This window comes from Rhipicephalus microplus, chromosome 1 (assembly GCF_043290135.1).
Source record: "Rhipicephalus microplus isolate Deutch F79 chromosome 1, USDA_Rmic, whole genome shotgun sequence".
In the NCBI taxonomy this organism is placed as follows: Eukaryota; Metazoa; Arthropoda; class Arachnida; order Ixodida; family Ixodidae; genus Rhipicephalus; species Rhipicephalus microplus.
Genome location: NC_134700.1, coordinates 290,378,696 through 290,402,869, shown reverse-complemented (window position 1 = coordinate 290,402,869; position 24,174 = coordinate 290,378,696). Strand labels below are relative to the sequence as shown.

Here is a 24,174-nt window from a genome sequence, read left to right as displayed (position 1 = left end):
CGCATTATCACACTGTTCCGTGTCATTCAATCGCAATTTTTCCAAGTTGTATATTTACCACGCTAGAGTGCAGCTGACGACAATAGGACGTATTCATGACATGCCTATTAGTGATCGTTCCGGCGAGCAGCGCGACGTCATGATGGCGCGGCTGCAAAATATATGACAGCCAGGCGACAACTAGTCTGCCCGCTATCTGCATGCACTTGCATATTTCTGTCGCTTTATTCCGCAGACAGTAATTGGAGCACAACCGGTCTCAGTGCCATAGCGCGCCGATAATGGCGGGCTAGTTGGTTTGGCTGCATAATGAAAAATTTGCGCACGTACCATGAATACACAAACGAAAGGTCCAAAAGGTGTTGCGTGGGCAAAATTTTCCTTTATAGCGCACCGATTTGACAAGTTTGGCTTGTGGCGTTGCTGGGTGTAGAAAAACGGTTTTCATATGTAGTCTTTACATGGCGCGGGAGTTCTCATTCTTTTTATTTTAACCGCTTATCTTTTTGTTCTTTGGAACTGCTAAATTTAATGGAAAACCTACACTATCAAGCTAACAATTCTATAATTTGTCAACAAGAAATGCGATAAATATATCGCGATAGGTCATAAGCGGGAAAATTATTTGATATCCTTCAATGGCTCAGCTGTTATTTGTGAGGAGTTTTTGAACACTGTCATTGACGAGGTAACATTCTTATACAAGCTGTAAACTTATGAAATTAGTGAACTAACGTCGGCAATTTCCATAGCTACTATATCCGGTTTTCTTTTCTCTCTCTCTCTCTTGTTCTTCTTCTCCTTCTTTCTTCATTTCTTTTTTTTTCTTTTTTCGCTCTAACGGATTTGTAAACTGGAATTGTGAAAAACAGTTCTTGCATTGTCGGTGCGTCTCGTCCGTCGTTACTCGGAGGACACAGTGAAAAGTGGCAGCGAACGAAGTTAAAGGACGGTAAAACGGCGAAGAGGAAGCCAGAGTGCCGCGCGAGACCCCAAATTGAGGCCAGAGTCGGGCGCGTCGCTTAGCCAACGAAAACCAGAAAATTGGCAAAGAAAAGATCTACGAAAAATGACGCGTACTCTGGAGCATAATAAAGTTAATTCAACCATAACAACTTGTACCAAGGCAAGTACGAAGAGACACAGCGTGGTGCGTGTGGAGAGGAGGAATGAACGGTTCAACTACTGGTATTTCTCTGTAAAGGCATTCACCCTACAGCTATAAAAAATGAGGCTGAACTACATTGAGGTTTGGAGACGGTGAAGATAAAATAGACCCATTCAGAATTAACCTAGCAGAGGTTATGACTGGTGTCTAAAATCAAAGCAGGAGTGATATTTAGCCTTTGACTTTATAGCCTCCTTAGTTCCGAGATTGCACTAGTGAAAAAAGCTGTCGGCCGACTGGATTATTTGGCTTCGTGCCCTTAAAAATCAACACAGAAGTATTATGAACTCAGAAAATTGAACAGTTGTATCAAAATGTGATGGTACCCATTTGGGTACTCCTGAATTTTTGTTGAAGTCTTTATAACTGCGTGCAACAAACGTATCAGACCGAAATTACAATCAATATGATATTCAGGGCATGCACAGTTAAAGAGATGCACTATAGACGTTGTCGTTCACGCTAAAACTAATAAAAAAAAGTTTTCACTTATAACGAGGACACAGTCAAGCGCTCGTGCGGTACGCAGCCATTTTGGTTCACTCGCTTTCTGAATATGACTGGACACAAGGCGCCACTTCACGGCGCTTAGCGAAAGCAACTCATGCTTATTGTTACAAGACACACTTGGACACGCGGATATCGAATTGTGGTGGTCTGCAGCCTTTCAAGCAGCGGTACACAATTGGGCACTCTGGGACCGAGCGAGATATGGTTAGCGCTTCATCACGAGCTACGCCTAAGTGGCGTGAACCGCCGCCCGATCGGTGCGCCGTCTGTCGGCGCGGGAGGCTGTTGTGAATCGCGCCCACGCGCAGGCTCTCGAGATCTCGAAGTCGACGATCAGCAAGGCACTCGCGTTACATTTCGCTACGTTTGCAACCTGCCGTAAGAGACACTGCCCGCGTCTGCCAGTAAATCGCGAAACGAAAGCACGTGCAGAACTGCGCCCAACTCTCGCATTAGGTAGTGTTGTAATCTTTATTGAAATTTTATTTAACCGAATTTCGGCAGTGTATGAAAGTTTTCCACGGCGAGGTTGATTTGATTTCTGCGAACTAATGTCAATGAGACGGTAAGATTAAGAATCACTGCTTTGACAACCTGTATAACAATCTCCGCCGCATACACAATAACACTGCAGTGAAGCACCCTCTACAGAACAGATGGCCCCCGTGGAAAAAGTGTATAAAGGCGGGGGATATGGATACGCCACGCTCCGGGAAAGTAATTCGCGAGTAATTAGGGATTTCCCTTTACAAGCGGATATTCAGGGCAGTCCTTCCATCATTCTTCTTCCCTCAATCAATGCTTAAATGGGTAGTGACGCGGAACTTTTGAGCTGTCGCTTCTTGCGTTTAATGAAAGGCCGAGCCCTCAAGAGCCTAGACTATGTACAGCTGTGTGTGCACCCTGTAAAAGTAACTACAGCATGTTTTCAAAAATAGTGGTGGTTGCTACTGTACGCTGACGTCACAACACAGTATGAGCTCTTCGTCACGTGCTCGTGCAAGATACCGGGAGTTTCCACGGCCGCTTCGCACCATGGCTTCGTTGATGACGCAAAAGAGACCATTTTGAATGTTTTGATGTCATGCAAGCGGAAATTTTGAGAACTTTGGTACCTGACATCATCGCAACTATTCAGACCTGCGCGCGAAGTCACCAGAATCACTAGCCTATCGTCATGTTGGCGTCGATATTTGTAGGTGCGCCACCAGGAGATTTGTATCGCAGAGTATACACACTTCCGAAAAATGGTGCCAGTAGCCTATTTTAAAGAAGACACTGCAGTGCCGCCGAAATGCGACAAAAAGACTGAAATCTGTGACGTCAGGTGTGGAGATTTCAACGCGAACCTTAATAGTAAACTCCCATTTTAATTTTTTTCTCCGTTTTTCAAGACACAGTCAAATTAATCTCACTATAGTTTCGTTGTACAGAAATTATCGATATAAAGACATTCGTTCTTTCATTTCAGTGTCGTTTTAAAAATACAAATGAAACCAGTATTTACGCAGCAATTCCAAATAGTGAATTCTTGAGTCAAGTATTCCTATAAAAATTTTGCTTTGTATACAAAATTTTAAATATTTAGACCACCCCAAAATGGCGGCCTGATGTTTAAATTACAGGTACCAGTTCTCTTTGTGATTCTATCTTACTGGGATGAGATTTTTTTAGGATCTATAGAGCTAATTCAATAAGCTCGTTCCACCCCAACATCTACATGTTAATATTACATTGCAACAATGCTATCGATATTGAACGTTAGGCACGCAACACAAATAAGGGCAATAAGCGATAGATGCTTTATTATGCACAACAAAGGCAAAAATATGCTTCCTAGAACATATACATTTTAAAAGGGCATACAGTTCACTGCAGCCAGTGTGAGGACAAAGCATAGCAACTGCACTGCAACAGTTTCGGATGACAGCCTTCATAGCCTTGTAATTTGGTGCTCCGAAGCACCAGCTTGACAATAATGCCAGCACATGCCATCAAACACTCATGTATAGCAGAGGCAATGCCTGTAAAAACAGAACAGCTTTATTATGAGATAAAAAGAAAGAGTATATTCACTGCACGTTCAGTCCATGAAGCTAGCAAATTGCAATTCTTTTCTTCTATCAATAGTGTCTCAATTTATGCTATTGCTCCTGCAAACTGTGCAGCCACAATTTGTTATCAACGGCCACTGTTACTCACAGCTCAACTCTTGTTTCATCACCTAGCACATTCACAGAAACTTCACCAAAACTGAAGCCATGGTACAAATATAGCGAGATGTTCAAAATCACGCAACTGAAGTTTTGTTGTCAACACCTCAAGCGTAGCATATCATAAACATCAATGTTAAAGCACAGAGAAGCTAGCTTGTTTTCAACGCACAACTGTCAGGTGCTGTATTGTACAGAAGTAACATGCTAGGTACAGGTTGGTTCATCGATGCTACAAAACTTGCATTGTTAATTAGTCATGCAGAAGTGTGGTACACAGAAATGTAAACATCAAATCATAACATAAACCGAATATTAGCACTGATCCACAAAATATGGCAAGTGCTAGCCTGCATTAACACCTGTTGAATGAATGGAAAAGAATGGAATTCAAGCCTGTCAACAGATTTGCTTCAAAACTGAGAGGCGGGCAGGTTGAAGTGTACACATCTCAAATAAAACAATGTGAAGGTATTGTACAGGCAAAAAAATGATGAACACAACAATTTGTGTTTTTCATTTACATATTTGTCTGCGCTACTTTCACTTTTCTTTTTCATTCTTTATGGAAATGACTAACAGATTGTTGCCGTACTAAGAAATTTACAAGAAACTAGCACACAGCCACACAATTCCGACAAGCTCACTAGCTTGTATACAGGCATATATTATACACATATATAAAGAGGGGAAACAAGCAAGTTGCTGCGTAAGCACAATGCAATCTGCAAATGCTTGTGATACAAAAGCTCTCCCAAGCGTTCCATCAATGGTAGCTGGCCACAAATTCCTGTCATTGTTTGTGCTTTATTCTTGATTGTGTTGTGACCAAAAGCATGTTCATCAGTTCCAGCAAGCAGCCTGACTTTGTGAAAAAGTATCTGCACTGCCTAGAAGGACACAGGCTTATTGCACCAGTACATGGTCCACCAATACTTTGGAATTCACATTAGGCAGGAACTCCAAGCACACTCAGGCACTTTGCACCGCTTGGCAATGACAAGCAAATGAAGTTATGCTCAAGGCATAAAAGTATTCGAAGTTGTCTTTCTAATATTAAAAAATGCAATTGATTAACCCATAATATGTGATGCTTGTCATGTCTTATGTCATGTCTTGCATGTTCACAATATCTTCTGCAAAAGGTGCCAAAGATGAGACCAGTCCTATCACACCAATTTAGCATTCTGGATAGCCTGCTGTTTGGCCACTATACCGCCTAGTGAGTTCATTCATACCACAGAAGTAAAAGCGGCAGTTTCAAGCTATATTTGCTTATGTAACAAAGCAATGGGTTTCAATTCGCTGAAACGCAGGTGTACTCTTCATGAAAGCATTTCCAATGACTGCAGTGTCCAGGGATGAAAGGCAGCAGTAGACTGCCCATCATAAGCACTCATATGTCAATTAATGCGCACGGCTATTTAGTGCACAGAGTTTGTTACACTTACCTAGAAGGAAAAGTGGCGCTGCAAGCTGTTGGATGCATGGGAATGCCGGGAAATGTGAGCTTCGAACTTGACTATGATTTGTATCGTTCACGAAGAGTCTGAACACCTCTAAGACGCATCTAGCTTCAATGCGTTCCTTGTGTTAAAATGGTTGATTTCTTACTAAAGGAGCACAAAGTAAGCTCTTTATTTTTTATCGTTTCACAAAAACAAATTTTATTTAACATTGAGAACTTCTGCATTGATGCTCAATTTCACGAAGCGTAGAAGGTAATGAATGGGTGCTAAACTTGGCAGGCAGACGAAAAAGCCAGGATTAATTCTGTCACTGCTAGTTGTGTGTTTCTTTATTTCGCCGCTTGGTTATACCGCAGAGCTCAGTGGACTTCCATTTTGGAATATATTATGCCTAAATGATATCCACTTATAAAACTTTTGTTTTTGAGAAGCTTTATTTGGGGAGTCGTATCCACTTTTAAGTTAAAACCTCTCTTCACATCGGCGAACACAAGCCTCGCAGGCACCTGTACCGTCATTCCCAGCATTCCAACGGCGCCCCTTAAGATCTTCGAATAGAAGGCGGCGCCAGATTGCCCTCTAGGTATTTTTGTGATAAACTCCGTGATTTAGAGTTTCAAAGATGGGTTGCAAGATTACTACCAGCATGCTAAACAAATTTTGATGCAGCAAAGAACGGAACACTTGTTAAATATACAACAACAAAAAAGTAATTTTCTGAGTTTTGTTTACTTTTTTGCTGGCACTTAAAAGGTGCCAGCAAAACATAGCCCTGTGCTAATATTAGACATTCAGGTTGTAGAGCACTCAAGTTTATACACTTATCAAAGGAACAGATGCTGCATAAATTGACTGGGCAACTACTCGCACATTAGAATAGGCCAGTAGAAACCGAGTTCAACAAAAACAACGAGTACAGATATATGTCAAGATCTTGAAATAGTTGGAAAGAGACAATAGACAGCAGTCATCAATACAGTACATATACCAAAAAAAAGGCGCCTCATGGAGCAATTTATATGTCACCTGAAGTGTCTGAAATGAAGAAAGAGCAGGTGAGATATTTGAGCGATACCTTCAGGAAGGCTCGAGGCACAGTTCTAAATATTGAAAAATATGCAACATTTTAGTTAAAGCAACTGGGATCAAAACCATGCATATAATATGAATGTCAACATAATGCAACAGAGAAAAATTCAGCAAGAATTTGAGTTGAGATCACAGAAAAAGAAGGCATGCACTGTAATAAAAATAAGTGAGTGCTGTTTTACTATAGTCGGTTACAATCTAAGAATAAATACCCGATCTGCCCCCAGTACTGCAGTTCCCCTGTCATTTACCTGTGCAACAGAGCAATGATTGGCGATTTCTGTTCAAACCATAACAACTTTTTTGCTTTTAATTCAAATACTATGCATATAATAAATTAAAGATTCATCGTTTATTGTTAAAATGTTGCATTTGGCTGAGCAGTGAACTTGTAATTTTTTATGAAATTAGCGAAAAAGCAATGTTTTGCAATCGAAAACTGTCGCAATGAACAACACGTGCCTCTACAGCCAAGTCATTTGCCTGAAATACGTAAAAGGTCCCAACATCACATAATTAAGCGACTGCAATTAGTGCGACATTTATGAAAATTCTGCCTGTAGGGGGGGATGGCAATGGAGCTTGCATTTATTCTTAGGCTGTAACCCACTATAAACTCCAAGACTCTTAAAGCACTTGTACCCAGCAAGCCCTGGTACACAAACACAGGTTACAAAGCACAAAGCCAATATTTTTTGCCAGCATGTTGAACAAAACTTTGTAGTAATCAATAAACCAAGAGAAATTTTCCTGCAGATGTGTTTGCTAAAGCTTGAGACAAATATTTCAACCAAAGTTTCTAACCTTAAAGTTTCCAGATTCTTTGAAGAATCTGCCTTAATTGTATCCAAAACCTGCATTTTGCAGTACACCACGAAAACAAAAACAATACAGTAAATGAAATTTTAATTCGAATTTTGACAGAAAAAAATATATGCTACATCAATTTAAGACATTTTCAACTTAACTATACTCTATGGTTTATAGATTTACAAGACCGCTGTGCAAATGACTGCATTTGAACAACTGATTAAGGGAGGGGGGAGGGGGAGGTGAGGCATAGCAGTGGCATTTTTGTGCATGCACACAAAAAAATATGCTACACTTTATGTAAAAAGCTGAAAGCATGGAGTAAAAAGAAATTGGGTTAGTGCACACTCATAAAGTAGAAACTATTTCACATTAAGATGCAGCCCCCACCTTGACAAGTTATAAAAGAGATAGTAAGGGTATTTTTGTTATTTAGGCATTAAATTACAAAAAAGATATCTCAAGTTATCTTGCGGGAAGGGGAGTCAACATTCAGCCTGCAAACTCTTAAGATATTTTCAGACACACCAGTGGAAACACAACACATAACAGTGCACTCATGAAATGAATGTTCACGAGACCATTTCAGACTAAAACCACAAGTATAGACAGCACAAAGCCAAGTTCATGCATGATAAAAAGGTCACATGAAAGTTGTTTCTTCCTTTCGGTGGAACCAATTATTTCAGAACTGCCGCCAAAATAGCAGCCACACAAGAGTAGAGATGCATCAAGACTCAATGTACACAAAATTACAGAATAGAAAATGTACAACTATATCTTGACACACTCCGAGTATGATGCTAAACGCAAAGGTATTTACATATAACAACTCGGTCTCGTAAAACTGGTGTTCAAAAAACAACCACACAAGAACTCTTCGATTCTATATTACTTGATCAAGCTAACATGTAATATATAAATGATCTCACCACATATAATAACTTCTTACCACTACAAATAATTTATAACTAGCTTTTCTCTTTCAACAGAGGTATCACGCTCGTCAGAACACAGCCAACATTGTTCACTGAATACCACTGACACTGTGAAATTAGGTTATGCCGTAATCTTGCACTTTTTATGCCAACAGACACTGTGTGCCTAAAACAATAAGAAACATCAATAGTGCAATGCCACTACATTTTTGCAAATAGAGCAGTTCTTGGCATTCGACAACAGTGTCACATACATAATCTTCCAAGGTGATGCACACCAGTGCCATGACCAGCCACACAGACAGGATGCTTCACAAAGCTGCAAGCAGTCGTTAATAGGCTGTATGTCATATCACACCAACACGTTTTAACAGGAACATAGTGCACTGACCCAAGAGTCCAAACCACACAGCTGCACTTGAAATCATAAGCACGGCGATTGTAGAACGGGCCATCACCTGTTTTTCCGCTCCTCACCCTCGCGTCTTCACATATCTCCACCCCATCGCACTCAAACAGATTCGCATATGCACTGAAATCAGTTTGGTCACCATTTTGTACAAAGGCTAGCACAAAGAAAAAACACACACTAGTTCACTCTTTTTATCTCCAGCAGCCCTGTCTAGGCTCTGAAGAGGTGAACGACATAACTGTACACCACATAATGACTCCCTATGTGCCCTTCCTTGCCCAAAGCATTAGCCCTCCAACCACAACAACAGCACCTAACCCCCAAAGAGAATTTTCGGAGACAAGTTGTAGAGGAGATTAGCTTGCCTCTGAAGCTCTATAGGCCAGAGGTAACACTAGTTGCGCCTTGAAGTGGAGAAGCACAAGAGCGACGAGACCGGCGGTTTATTCACATGCACAATTTTTTTGAAATACCAGAAAAATTTCAAACATTGATTAGAGGAGTTTGTAAATCAAAGTAAGCGCAGAGAATAGCTGATGTACACCTTCTCACCTAACAAGGCATGAGAAGACTGCCAGTGTATACTTGTTACCAGCCTAACGCATGAAAATGTTACATGGCAAATGGGAAGCAAAAATTTTTTCACTCCCTTGACAGGCATGTAGCAGCAAGCCCTATTATAAATAGCTTTGCAAAAAAATGTGAATTCTTGCAATGACTATAATCTCAAGAAGTTCAGGGTCTGCCCTAATTTTTTTAAAGCGCTGATCACAGTTAAACAAGCACAAAATCAAACATAACTTTGCCCCCTTTCCGTCGTAAAATGAAGACCCTCACAGACAGCTACACGCGTTTCATGCAGAGATTTATGAGTGATTAATTTCTGTGAAGCAAATATTACGAGCACACCTTTACAGCAATAACTCCACCTAATGAAGCAAAATGCTGCAGACGATCTGATGCATTGAGCATTCACAATGAGGAAAGCTGTTCATCTTCTAGGAAAGTGTGCAGAAGATGAACCCTTACTAGCTCACCCAGTTTTCAATGCTCGAGGAAAGAAGTGTTTTGACTACTGCAGACTGCTTATGTGCACGAACACAGCACCACAAAAGCACTCACAAATATAAAAGCTGCGCATAATCTGCATTGCAATGCATTCAAGACCTGTTAAGGACGGAAATTGAAGTGCAAACTTCAGCATTTTAAAATTTTATGGGGTGCAACCTACTCAAAATCACTGTTTTCACTCTCATGGTCGGAGTTATCAGGTCCATGAGAGGCAATGTTAATCTTTGTAAGAGCTGCTTTAAGAACTGCATTGAAGTCCTTGGACTGACCTCCAGTTGCTGAAAAAAAAACAAAAAAGCATGAATGAATTACAATTGTAAAGGTGCTCTTCAATGATGGCGTTGCGTGAAATTATAACAAAGATGACTACCTGAATTTCTATTTTTGTCATCGTCAGAGTTAGCGGCTTTCTTGAGTTTGCCACGAGCAGCAAGAATTTCTGCGAGGTTGATAGTCTTGCTAGAGTGCTTGGTTAGGCTTTGACAGATCTTGCTTTGGTCCAGGCTTCTTGAGTGCTGTCAGTGGAATGGGATTTAGGGCAGCTGGCTGCAATGGACAATCAGATCCAGTAAACCTCTCAATATGCAACTGCCTGCAAGCAGTATTCAGCTATATAACCCTATCACTTGGAGCACAATGTAATAATATTAAAACTCATAAAATTTGCAATGATCCCCCCATGCACTGCAGAAATGAATGCAGTGTCAAGCACTTTGCAGGTATTGAGCAATGTAGCCTCATTCGAGGTTTTACAAACTGTTGCAAAGTTCATACCTGCCAACTTGGGCATCTCAAAGCTTTGGATATCGGTAAAGTGTGAGGAGGGGTAAAATATACGACAAAAAAACCTGGCTTATGTTTTTATGTATTGTTTCTAAAGGCTGCAGCAACATTACACAAAACTCTGAATGATAGCCAGTATAGTTCAGTGAAGTTCTTAGACATCAGTAATCATACAGGTAGTCATGATTATATGGGGCGCACAAGTGTGTGTAATAAAGCAGGAAATTTGCAACGTCTCGTGACCACTAGTAGGCCTCTTTCAGTTTTAATAAGCTTCCCTACATGTCACCAATGTACTGCAGCGAGGTGACCTGAGCATGTCGGGTGTGAAAGACCAAGCCAAGAAAACTGCAGAACACTGCATTAATATGCGGAGCATTTCTTAGTCGCACGATGTCTTGCGTTGTGCGTCGGTTGGCAGTGATGTCCAACCCCCACTACGCATGCTTGTGCCTTGCGTATCGTGCCACATGCCTCTCTCACCTCGAAAGGCCGACGCAGGCAGCGTCTGCTAGTAAAAACAGACTGCTCGAGCTGCACAACCATTCCCTGGCCACCCCATATATGTAGGCGCTGGATTGCACATCAGCATCCCACCAGTCGTTGAAGATAATGCTTCTTCTTCATTTAATAAATGAACATAATAAGGATTTAAGAATTCCCAAGCCATACTCAATTATGCAAGACTCATTGGATACCCCCCCCCACCTTTGCGACGCATTTACTCGAGTTCCCCCTGGGAAGATGTAGGCGGAATTTTTTTGACATTATTTCCTTTTCACGATAGGGCTACACTTCTTTTCGGGGAGATCTGTGGTTGTGCCCAAACAATCGGAAACATTACTCAAGATCCAGGTGTCTTCTGCATAAATTGGGAGAGTTTACAAGTACAAAAGTGTTATACAGTACACTCTCAGTAAAATGAATTCTGTGAAACGGAACTACTGCTTAAATGCAACTATTTCCTCTGCTATGCCTGGTTTCGAGCTTGTATTCTGCACCAATGTTCTTCTCTCAGTAAACGGAACTCCTGTTAAATAGAACATATTTTCCCGTTTCCTTCAGGTTTCACTTACTGAGAGTCTACAGTACTATGTTACTAGATGGCAGAACAAGTCACTGCATAATATTCTCCCGCTAGTAAAAACCCCAGACACAAGAAAGACACAAACACGGCAACATGGGTGGCACTTCCAGCTGGTTTATTCCAAGTATGAAGCAGAGCGATATATATAAATGACCCACACATGCACAGATTAGCAACACTCCTTAACCTACCCACCTCTCAAACAATCTAATCTCAGAAGATAGCAATTTTATCTACGTGTCACTCATACATTCATCCCCCAATTTACTGATACAGTAAAATCTCGTTAATTCTACCCCCATTAATTTGGAATTTTGGTTATTTCGGCCATGGCAACTGGTCACGTACAAAATTTACATTGTTCTATGACTGAAAACTCTCATTAATTCGGACAAATTCGACCGCACTTTGGTTAATTCGAACACCCGACTGCGGTCGAGTCGTGACGGGGAAGCAGCAGCGGATTCTATCGGCCAAATCGACCGTGTACCTAGACAAATTTAGGACCGGATTGCGGTCTGATTCAAAACTTCGTTCATGGGTAGTACATCTCGAAGGCACAAAAAAAAACACAGGGTGGTTTAAACAACCAAAATGGAAGGCAGTGCATCGCTACTGTCATCAGCTACTAGCAACCCACGGATTTGAGTTTCGTTTTTTCTTGCGCGTCGAACCCGTTTGCGTGACGGTTGAGTTGAATTGCTCACCTCTAGTGGGCTTTAAACTATTTGTCTGTACATGATCAGTTCTATCTGCCGTCTTACTATTTGCTGTTCTTTAAAGAGTTCGCCGGTTTTTATTTCATTTTTATCACAGTGCTTTTTTTTCGCGCGAGCGCATGCACGTGTGTGTGCGTGTGTGGGTGTGTGTGTGTTGTCTACTTCGTTCGCGTGCGCGTGACCACCGCGCAAGCAACGCCTGGAAGGCTTCCCCTCCGTCTCCTGCGGCCCCAACCGCCCCAACTCCCGCAGCGAAGAGGGAGAAGTACGAAGCAAAGGATTTGGCTGCGAAGGTGAAAATATTGAAGCCGTTGTAAGCGGGAGCATCTCGAAAAGAAGTGATGGAAAAGTTTAATGTGAAGAAAAGCACACTGAGCACTTGCGTGAAGAACGAAGAGCAGATTATGAAAGCATATGATGGGTACATGCTTGGCGACCAAAAGAAGAGGCTTTGAACGGCAGCGCATTTCAAGCTAGAAGCACTGTTGCGCTGGTTCGCCGTCTCGCGCAATGCGCGTTTGCCCTTGAGCGGCCTCCTTATCTGCGCACAAGCAGGGAAGTTTGCGGTGATCATGAACATTGACTTTTTCAGTGCGTTGGAAGGCTGGCTCGACCACTTCAAGAAGCGACATGGGCTGGTGTTCCGCAACGTGTGTGGTGAAAGAGGTGCAGTTGATGAAAGTGTAGTGCAAGACTGGTGGTCTGGACTATCCACGCGCCTTTCTACGTACGAGCCGTGCAACATTATCAACAATGATGAGACAGCGGTGTTCTATAAGGCTGTGCCTGACAAGACAATTGTGTTTAAGGGGAACCTGTGCGTCAATGAAAAACGAAGTAAAGAGCGCGTGACAGTTCTTTTGGCTGCTGACATGACCGGTACAGAGCGGCTGCCGCTGCTAGTGATCGGGAAGGCTGCGAAGCCAAGATGTTTTAAGAATATTAAGCAGCTGCCTGTCGACTACCGGTTCAACAGAAAGGCTTGGATGACTGCCGAACTCTTTCAAGCCTGGCTGCATCAGCTCGACCGCCGCTTTGCGGCCAAGGCTCGGAAGGTGTTGTTCGTGCTAGACAACTGTAGTACGCACACAAATGTGTCTGGGCTCGAGAACATTGAACTGCTATTTCTGCCTCTGAACACAACGGCTTCCCTTGCAGCCGATGGACCAGGGAATCATACAGTTCGTGAAAAGCTGCTATCAACGATAGGTACTCGAGCGGATGTTGCTCTGCATGGAGTCAGGCAAGCAGTACGAAGTAAGCCTGCTAAGCGCAATCTAAATGCTGACATACATGTGGAACAACACACAGCCTGCAGTAGTCGCAAACTGCTTTAGGCATGACCTTCGTGCACGACGCTGCTAATCCGGGTGTGGTGGCCGGTGAGGAAAGTGGCGAAGAGCAAGATGGCCGCTATGTGAGCATCATGCCAGCTCATGTGCCCCTTGGTTGCCGTGGCCGGCACAGTGACCGACAGCGATATCGTTGAAGAAGTCTTGGACAGCGAAGTGGAATCGGCTGACGAGGATGTAAGTGATGCTGACGAGCGTCGACGCCACATAATGACAGAGGCTGCGCATGCGTTCGCCGTTTTGGAGGACATGTGCATGTTTTCCTCAGACAGTGTGCGCAGACTAAGCCACCTGCAGGAACTTCGCAAAATTGTGACTGCGTCGCACATTGCGTTCGTGAAGCAAACTGCTATCACAGACTTTTTAAGAAATGAAAGTCTGATGGTGTAGGAGACATTCTTCAAGTGGTTTGTTCGTACTCGTGATAGTTGGTGCCCACGGGTAATTCGGACTTTCTCTCCGGTCCCGTGAAGTCTGAATCAACGGGGGTTTTCCTGTATGAAAGGCTTCTAGTTACTCACATGCTGTGTAATACTTGCTCTAACCCAGGATCATCACCTCATGAAATTGTGGTTAGCATTTGCAGACGTTGCAGTTTGCAGGAACACGTGAGAGTTCTTTTCTTTTCACTAGAATACGGTCATATTGCATGGCTCATACGTTCAACGTAATACCTGCCACAAGTCAGGGGAATTGGTAGATAACTCCGGCCTCACATTTAGAGTAAGCCGAAGCATGTTTAACACCACAGCCTGAGGATCCTTCAGCAGTGGTGCGAGGGCAGAGCTGAGATGGCTTTACGGGGGCAGAAAGAACAAGGAGATCATACCTGCTTGCCACCTTTTTGAGGTTCTGGGTCACCTTATGAAAATAAAATACCACTGCAAGTCCTACGATGCAAGTACCCGTGCTTGCTACCACCGATTGCTTACTGCTTTTGATCTTCTGCAGGAGAGTTCCCGCCACTGACGTTAACGACAAATCGCAGAAGAAATCAGACCACCGAAAAAATTTCCCCTTCTTCCTTCACAGAAAGGGCCTCACCCAGGCCGGCCTTAGGTTAGTAAGGGTTCATTGGTCAGCTTCCACCTCATGCAAAAATCATGTGACCCATGGTACCCTTTCCCACAAAGAAGGTCCCCCACTTGTTGCCTTGGCAACGGGAGGCATTGTCTAACCCTTCAAGCGGTTACATATACAAAAATTCTTTACCCAAGGAAATGGATATAGAAGCGCCTTCTATTGTAGCTCAGTTGGTACAAGACTGGACACGTTTTGCCAATTGTGCGTTCGAATCCCACCAAGAGAAAGGGAGACATTTTGTTTTCTTTAATTCATTTCCATTTACATTCTTACTGCAACATTAACGCTGAAGACTACAAATAATACCTATGCTCTCCCAGGCCTAACTGTTTTTCAGATACACTGCAATACGGACTCACCGTTAATGCTGGCATCAGTGGTGGTGGCGGAGGCGGTGGAGGAGGAGGCGGTGGTGGCGGTGGGAGTTGCACAGCAGGCGGTGGTAATGAAGGGGGTACAGGCAGAGACAGGTCATCCTTCTTGGTCTTGGTGTTTTCGGAGGAGTTTTTGAATGCTTTTCTTTTGTCCGCTGCAGTGCCATTCTGGAGTTTTGAGCTCTGCCTTGGGCTCCTCGGAGATGGTGACCTCGATATCCGCTCTTCACTAGGCTCCAGCAGAGTGCCATCAGCATTTCTTTTGCCATTTTGATATTTCTGCATCAGTTGGAGCACATATGAAGTCATGCGTAGTTAACGGCACAAAAGCAGTTGCTGTAACAATGTCGGAAACTAATCTCACTACCGTACTATCCCACTTGCTTTTTGCAATGAATGTATTAGATGACAAGATTATAAAAGACGTATGCTTGCTATGCAACTAAACACAGTGAGTGCAGCACAGCAGTTGGTGATTGCAAGGTTGCACTAGGTTGCATCTATAATTGCTCTAGTATGCAACATTAACTTTTTCAGTAGTCCCAAATGAGTGTCTTTATCCATGAATTCACAAGTAGGTAGCACACGCACTCAGTGCACCATAGCCAGCCAGTCTTGTGTGTCTCGAATTTTATCGGCTCACCAAATGCACTACATTAAGTGACATTCCTAAAGTCCGAAACCCAGCGAGATCAACGACATTCAAATCCAGAAATCCAACACATAAATTCAGCTTAGCTTCATATTTCTCACTGATGAACATCTAAGGATCCCAACATTCCTAAACTGCTGCCTTAATTTTTTCTAAACTGCTTCCTTAACAACTAGTGTAGGCTGTTGCACTTAAGTTGTGCTGATCACGTATGAATATACACTACTCAAGTGTACGCTACAGGAAATCGTTTTTCAATATTAAGCGCAAGTATCAAATTACCGCTAGAGTGTTAAGATGCAGAAGATCTGCCATAGTCAAAATGAGCAAAAAATTCTTATGGATGCTAAAAATAGCAACAGGCAGTTTTGCCATATGCTACCAAGCAAATAAGTGAATACTCATCACAAAAAATCCCCGCATCTCGCGAAGTGAATCATGACAAGTAGGCGAAGCCAGCTCTCGAGCTCCATACGTCGGAGTCGCTGACTAGTATAAAGGGTTTGCGCTTGTAGGTGTTTATATTGTTCTTTCGCAATTATGATTAATATAAGACTATTATTAAATCTTTTTTTGTGTCTCACATATGTTTCAACTATATTGTACACTATACTTGAGGGTTGTCCCAAATAATGTAGCCGTGACAATGGACACCAAACAGGGGTCGAGACTAAGGTGCTTCACCCCTAAAAGAAGCCCAAAAGAGTAGACGCAATGTATTTTCCCATTATTCAGAATAATTCTAATCATTATTTCTTTAAATGTCACTCACAAAGGGTAGTTTGAAAAATCACCTAATTGCCTTGTGCTGAAAAAAAACTATGTACCATGAACAAAAGCATATAGTGTAGCTACTACTAAACGTTGTTGCTTGAGTAGTTTCTCCATTTGGTTGAAGGCACATTTGCCAGCGCATGACTAACCTTACTTGTGATTTTCCTCAACGTTTGTTTGACTGAATGTTTACATGAATTGCCCCTAATGTATGGTCAAACACTCAACCATGGGCTCAGGGGGGGCAGCCGCACCCGCTGGACGAGTGGGGGGGAGGGGGCTGCGATGAATTTTCGCCCCTCTCAATGGGGAACCCTGCGTTTGCCTATGCACTCATCTGCTCAGTCATCAACAAACATACTATTAGTCAACAACAAATGCACACATTGGTGATGAGATTATGACTAAATTAACTATACTATATTTGCAGGAAAGTGCAAATAATCCCAAAAAATGTGACAAGCGACTGGAAAATTCGACAAGCGACCCAGTGAAAAAAAGAATCCCCCAAGCGGAACTGACAACTCTTATAACAGACATGCTCAGACTGATGGCATATTACTTGGCGGAGCTCCTGCAAGCAAGGTAATTAAACTGAAAAAATTTTGGGTGTGGATGGAAGTTGAGCTTAGGCCTACAGGGCGAAGGTGAAATCCCATACAGGCCTAACAGCCACAATGACTCAGCAGTTAAAGCTGAATCAAAGAGAACCTAGCAAATGAGCATATGCACTAGTATTTTAAGACCTTGAGGGTTCCGCTGACATTGTCGCTGCTCTTAGAGCACTTCGCAACCACTGCAACCTGCGGTTATGAGCATTATGGGAAGATGACACTGCCCTCCTATGATTTTGCGATGAAGAGCGTGTATTGCAGAAAACGCTATTCCGTTCCAAATCTTTCTGATGAAGCTTGAATGTTCACCAATTTTCTCAACTACATACACCAATAAAAATGAAAAAAAAATATTCTACATTGATTTCGCAGCTCTCCACATTTTACACCTGCACTGCTTCAGCTGTAACACCTGCTGACATACCTTTTTGTATTCCCTGAGCCTTTCCAGTGTCTTCCTGCGCTCACTATCAATGCGTTCGTGATTCATCTCCAACGTCTTGCGTATCTCTTCTCGTCTCTGCAAAATGCCCATTCATGTCAGTCATCAACAAATACCGGCCCGTGAACAGGCAAACTACAAGAACAAAGCAGTCAAGCTGGACAGATACACCCATGCACACACACACCCAAAAAAAAAACTAATGACACAATAAAGGCAAGACAAATAAATGTACACTTTTACTAGAAAATTCAAGGCTGATGACCGAAAACAAACTAAGCAAAGCCACAATAACAGACATAAAGTTAACCTTAACCTACAAAAAATATATCTGTTTTAATACTCATTTGTCAAATTGCATCGCATCATGCATAAGCAGAACATAACATGCACATAGCAACTTAAATCTCTACAAATTATATGTTTCAAACTTACCATATGGACAGCGTGATGCTGCTTGATACGATTCTTCTTTTCTCCCTTTCTCTTTACCTTTTTCTGGTGTTCAGCAATGCAGGCTTTCTATAATAAAAAATACAAAATGGGAAGAGATACTAGGAAATTACTAACAATCTCTACTCTGACTACCTGGTATTTTTAACCGATGAAAGGAATGTTGGTATAGGGGTTATGCACTTGACGTCATCTACGAGGATCGCTAGCGTTGGGGGTCGCCATTTTAAGGTCTGCATGTTTGCCACACACGCATAAAATTCGCTGCATACGCTGTGTTCCAAATCTGCACAGCAACATGGATGCTTGAAACCTCCGGAACACTTTCTGCATGCCAAAACATGGACAGCAGCACGGTGCACATGAACGGACCTTCAAAATGGCGTGGCAATGGTGTTGCCCTCTTGCGGATCAAGGATACCCCCTATATTACGCCTTTCTTACAAATGAGCTATTTCATAATTGAGACATAAAAATTTTCTCATAACTGCTCCAAAGCATGCAAAGATATGTCTAGAAGTGAAGAAAGATGAGGAACAAGCTGAATTTATATTCTGTAGAAATTTCTACTATATTTCATAGCTCTGAAAATATTAATTTATCAGTAAAATGTCTAACAACGCTTAACATTTGGTAGCTGGGTGTCCAAACTTGCAAACCATAAATGACGAACAGGTGACTGGCCTACCTGACTGAGTTTATATTAGTAAGGGGAAAAATAAACCAAATATACGCTTAGTTTACTTTCTTGCCTTAAGATGTCACATGCATAGCAGAGCAGGAAGTCAGGCTAGTTGCTTTTGTTTATAATGTAATAAATTGTACGACACAGAATACAGGACTGCATGCTTCTTGCCTTTCGTCCTGTATTCTGGGCTGTACAATTCAATCGCTTATGTCACACATGTAACACTCTGATGCAGTAGCTTCAAGCATGTGACCTGCCAAGACCCTGCACTATGGTTTGCCCAACTTTCCTTCAAAGTTCACCATTCTTCATACTTTATCTGATCTTATCTTGAAGTACTGTTTGTTTCACACATGAAGACCCATAGCAGATAGGAGAGGTCACATATGACACAGCCTCAGACATCAGTGGCCATGACTATGAAAGGCAGTCATGTACAGTTAAGCCTGAGATTTGGAAAGTACGGGCGATGCTAGAAGCCCTGACAAACATGAAGTTTTTTCTGTTGTTTTCTGCCAGTGCAGGTTACTAGGACTGCCCAAAGGGTCTGAGATGCAAAGAAAGGATTGCAATTACAACACCACTTGAGCAACTGCAATGGAAATTCATAAACGCAACTCGGCAAACTGCAATTCATCCACAGAATATCCCCTAACTCACGCCAGTCATCGTGGAAGTCTTGCTAGGCACATTGTTCTCATTTTAAATACATTACACTTGCTAAAGGCACATGTGTGAAGCACTACACACAAGTTGTTTCTCAACTCTGCCCTAATGAAGTGCTTAAAATACAAAATGAGAGGAGGAAGACTAATCTGTTAACAGTCAAGAACATAGGAAGAGACCAAGAACAAAGACAAATTACACTTGTCCACCCAGACCACACAATACAAGGCTGTTTTATTGTACACATTTATAGTTGATAAGTTAGAAATTAACTCTCTCGTTATCATGCCTATTCAGATCGATCACTGGTGATCGATGCTTTGGATTGCCAATTTTGGCATTTTAATTTGTTTCTCGAGCATCAAAAACTTCCTAGTAATTAGTCCTTCTAATTGCCTTTCAGAATCAACTTCAATCTGCCTGTTCTGGCAACATAGTGATTTTTGACAGACTTTTGCACATACCAATGGAGGTGTCTTGGGAAAATGCACTTGACTAGCGCACTTGACAGAAGTGTGTGCCCCTCATTTTTATGCAACTGTAACATCAAGGTTATGTAATCAAAAGAGCCTTTGCAAGTCGCATATCAAATTAAGGTGTCAGCTTCGCAATCTGACAGTGTTGAGCGTTAATAATTGCCAGACATTTATGCCAACTTTTTTATGGAAAGCTCTTGCTGGGAGTTGGAAAATTTGTTATACAAAAAATATTCCCGAAGGTCCACCGCATGTATAAAGTGTGGAGGTGGCCTTCTCATACAGTTTTCAACACCTTTGATTTCGTTTAAATTGTTATATCAGACACAGGGTTGCATCTAGTGTCTCTAGTCGCTCCAATGGCATTGTAGTCACGCTCACTTGCGTGTGCAACTGTGCTATAAAAAGCACGTGTCACTTTAAACTGTCTTGCAAGTGCACCTGAATTGAGTGAGGACGAAGAGTTCGAGGATGACAGCACCTCAGCTTCAAGTTTTATGGCAATGATGTTTTGCATCAGCCTGAGACATCCGCAGCTGTCCGTGGGTTTTTCTTTACGGCTTCAAGTTGTCTCCTCTGCCGCAAGTGTGTAGCTGCTGACCTTTGCGCAGAATCTCATAGCTACTCTGGTTACGTGTGAGGTCCACATGCCGCTGGGGCGCGATACGCTGGCGTCGGCTGTAGAGCTTCTCCTCACGACAGGGCCACCAGAGTACATTTTAGCCCTGACTACGGAGCAGTATGAGACGTTCCAGGACCGCGCACGATATACATGTATATTTTTTTTTTAATACGATGTGCAGAAATTCAAAGAAATATGCTTGGATGCATATATTGGAAAGCCAACCTATGCGAAGTGAGGTGGCTCATGGGAAGAGGTGATGCTACACGAAAAAGTGAAGTTTATTGGACATCAAATTTTTTTGCATCACGGGTATCCATTTATAGCCGAACACCTGCAAACTCTCATCGCAAAAAAAATAAATAAATACATTTACTGAGAAACGTGTACGATGTCACTTGTGTCTCACAAAAAAACCAAGCAATGCTTCACTGCCTGGCATGAGAAATGTAGCAGCACTTCGGTTCTGATTTTTCTTAGTCTATGTCAATAGAAACATGTTGTACAATATTTAATATCTTTTCTACAGTTCCTGGGTCATTTATCTTGAAAATGTATATTCTGAATTTTCCGTTTTGAATATTTTTGCATATATAGTGTTCTTCATTACACTGTTTACCAGCTGGCAACCAAAAATTATTCACTCTTTATGTTTTTATTCATTCCAAAATATATTTGTTGTGCTAACACTTACATTTTTTGGGAAAAAGCATTTAATTTTGCATAACTTGATATGCTGCGATGCGTGCTAGACTATGTTCCAAACTACAAAAACTACCTTCGAAACTACACATGAAAGATTACCATTTTTGCATGATAATGAAAGAGTCAAACCAATTTATTCTCTCATTTTCACACTTCCTACCCATGAGTTCAGCATGTTTCCCCACTGTTTCCTTGGAGCAACAACTGTGACCAACCGTGTTATTGACATACAAAGAAAAGCTTGCTTCTCTACCACTACAAACGGCTGATTGCAGGCAGATACCTAAAGGGGAATGCACGCCCACCTACCCGCTTGTTTCTGAGGATGGCTCGCTTTCTGTAAAGCCTGTTGAGACGAAGCTTGAGTCGGTCTCGCCTCGACATGGGGCCACTGTTCTCCATCTCAAGTTTATCCTCAATCTGATCTCGTTCCTCGACTGCATCATAAAAGATGCCCTCATCCAGCTCCTCTGCATCAAACCAAAGTCCAAACCAAAAGTATTGTCAAAAATTGAAGATTCCAAATAACATAGCACTGTCAGAAAAACTTATACAATACTAACAGCTTGTATGTCTAGGTCTGCACGCACAGGTTGAAAATCTATCTTGTAGTTTAGACATAAAAGGAACTTCACATAGCTGAGTCGATGCTGGTTATCATGTTCATGACTCAATCTGATCTTTAGCAGTACTATAGCAGCTGAATTTCTTGGCTTCCATTACATTTCTTTTGTCAATTTTTGATATGTTTCATGATGCATTCCTTCATATATCAGGTGCAAAATATTTTAGAAAGGCTACTGCATATATAAGCTGCCTAAAACTATGCTTTTCAAGAAGGTGCAGCCTAGAATGTCGCAGTTCTCTTTTAAAAGAGGGGTGCATAGTAAATGGCGCAACGCTACCTATGAACATAAAAATTTAAATTGGTTGAGCGGCCCATTTATGGCAAGCTATGTATAACCATACGAAACCAACAAGCAATGAAGCCAAGAAAAACTTAAGGGAGGTCATCATTGAAATGCAGTACTGTCAAAAAATTTCCAAATTAACTAAATGCCAGATTATCAAAAGTATCAAGAAAACAACAAGCAAGTGTCTATTAAATCATTGCATTTTTTTACGACCATGTAAATATTGTACCGATTTCGTTTAAGAGCAGCATAAAAGCCTGAATTTTAATAATTCGAGACTTTGTTTCCAATATGGCCACATTTTAATACACCCATGTCTTAAATATCAAAACGTGCTCTGAACAATTAAATATCTTAATATGCACTACCATCCCAACACCACAATGTGCACAATTTTTTCACCAGCAAAAAAATGGCTGGCAATTGATCGTTCACTCATCACAAAGTAGCAAGCGAGTTTTATGCCAGCATGAACATCGCAGCTGAAGCTCTTCATTTTAAACAGTTTCCAACATGTGTGCATTTTGTGACATCGCACCACATTGCCCAAAGTCAAAACAAGGGCACTGGTTTGCTGCCATTTTGATGCAGTTAAAGCTGAGGCACTCAAATAACTGAAAAAGATTACGTAGGACTCAGTTTTATCATTTTATTCAGAAAGGAAAATTCGGTACACCGTCAACTGTGCTTTCTTGAAGTACCTGATCAACACTAACACAACGCATGAGCAGTGCGAGGATTTATTACCTTGCCAAGCGCGATCGAGGATGTCCTTCTGTCTTCGCAGTATGTCCTCCTCCTCCTTGAGCATCTCCAAGCTTATATCGAATATGCCCAGCTGAGAACGGTACACCTCTTCTTCCATTTCCTCCAGCGTGCACTGACCGCGCAATGCCTGCTGTTCCAGCTGCAGCAGAACAAGACATGCTGCACATTCTACTACACTCCCTCTTCTGCTATACTTCTCACATGCCATTAATGTGAGGAGAATTTCAAGCCAATTACTATGAAAAGGCCTTCTATGAAAGGTGAAAGAATTGCATGTTGTAACCAACCACCTAAACAAGTCAGCAGTGCTGTAATTGAGCCCTTAGTCTTGAGTACATAGTTCTTGAACTAATTACTGGCTTTACAATTACACTCACAATGATTTGCAACATATTATCTACTGCATACACACCTCTTTTTCACAAGTTTAAAAGAAAGCCCAGGAAATGTTTGAAAATTTCCCGTGGTTTCCAACTTGCATGCTAAGGCAATATTATATTAGGAAAAAAAAAAGGGGGTTATGCAAGATGTTCCACACAACAAACAGTCAAAAGGGATGTTTCCGAACATGCTCTACGAATGTTGTCATTTCTGTAGCCCTAAAGGTTTGTAAAGAGAAAGCTACTATAAATTCATGACTAAAACTTTGATGTAGCAAAAAGATAAATGCTAGCAGATTTTCAGGAGGCTGCTAGCACAACAGTTGGTTTTTCTCCACTTTTTTTCCTCACCTTTACTTTTTCACGCATGTAAACTGAAGCTTTTGGTATATATGACAGGTATCACCTGCTTTGAAAGCACTGTTCCATGATATCATGGACACTGTGATGGATCAAGTGTGCTTTCACGTGCATGTTGAGAAGCATGTGAAACTCTGAAGTGCACATGTAATACAAAACTCCTTTCTTTGCAGCTCACCCTTTTGGTGATTCTGCCATGCTGCAGCTCTCGGGTGATCTTGATGGCAGCGAGCAGTTTGAGCCGCTCCTGGCAGACAAACACTTCCAGCTTCTGAAGGCGCTGCATACCGTACAGTTCAAACGTCGACCGACCGAACTTTGTCTGGTCTTCAAGCATCCTGTTTCTCTGCTCTGCACAAAATTTACACAATGAAATTTCAAACACAGCTCAGACAACTGGAACTCGGTCAGTGCAACAGCCTTAAGGCAATTGTGCAGCAAAAATTATTCCACATTTTTCTTTGTTTTCAGCATTTCCGATGGCAGCATTGAGTGGCATGAAAGTGAATAACCTATATCTAAGTATCACTTAGTTTTTGACATAAGAAAAACATAACAAGCAAATATTACATATTTTCTCGC

The 24,174-nt window shown here is 41.8% G+C and overlaps 1 protein-coding gene across 1 annotated transcript; it reads right to left on the bottom strand.

The window, feature by feature from the left end:
* Positions 1-9,360: 9,360 nt before the first annotated feature.
* Positions 9,361-23,248, bottom strand: LOC142763011 (junction-mediating and -regulatory protein-like). The gene is made up of 7 exons (XM_075865116.1): positions 22,832-23,248; positions 21,480-21,640; positions 17,996-18,082; positions 17,543-17,638; positions 15,064-15,357; positions 10,051-10,226; positions 9,361-9,958 (listed from the first exon to the last, which is right to left on the bottom strand). The coding sequence occupies exons 1-6, from the start codon at positions 23,058-23,060 to the stop codon at positions 10,140-10,142; spliced, it is 954 nt and encodes a 317-aa protein (XP_075721231.1). The 5' UTR covers positions 23,061-23,248; the 3' UTR covers positions 9,361-9,958; positions 10,051-10,139.
* Between the last annotated feature and the right edge of the window lie 926 nt (positions 23,249-24,174).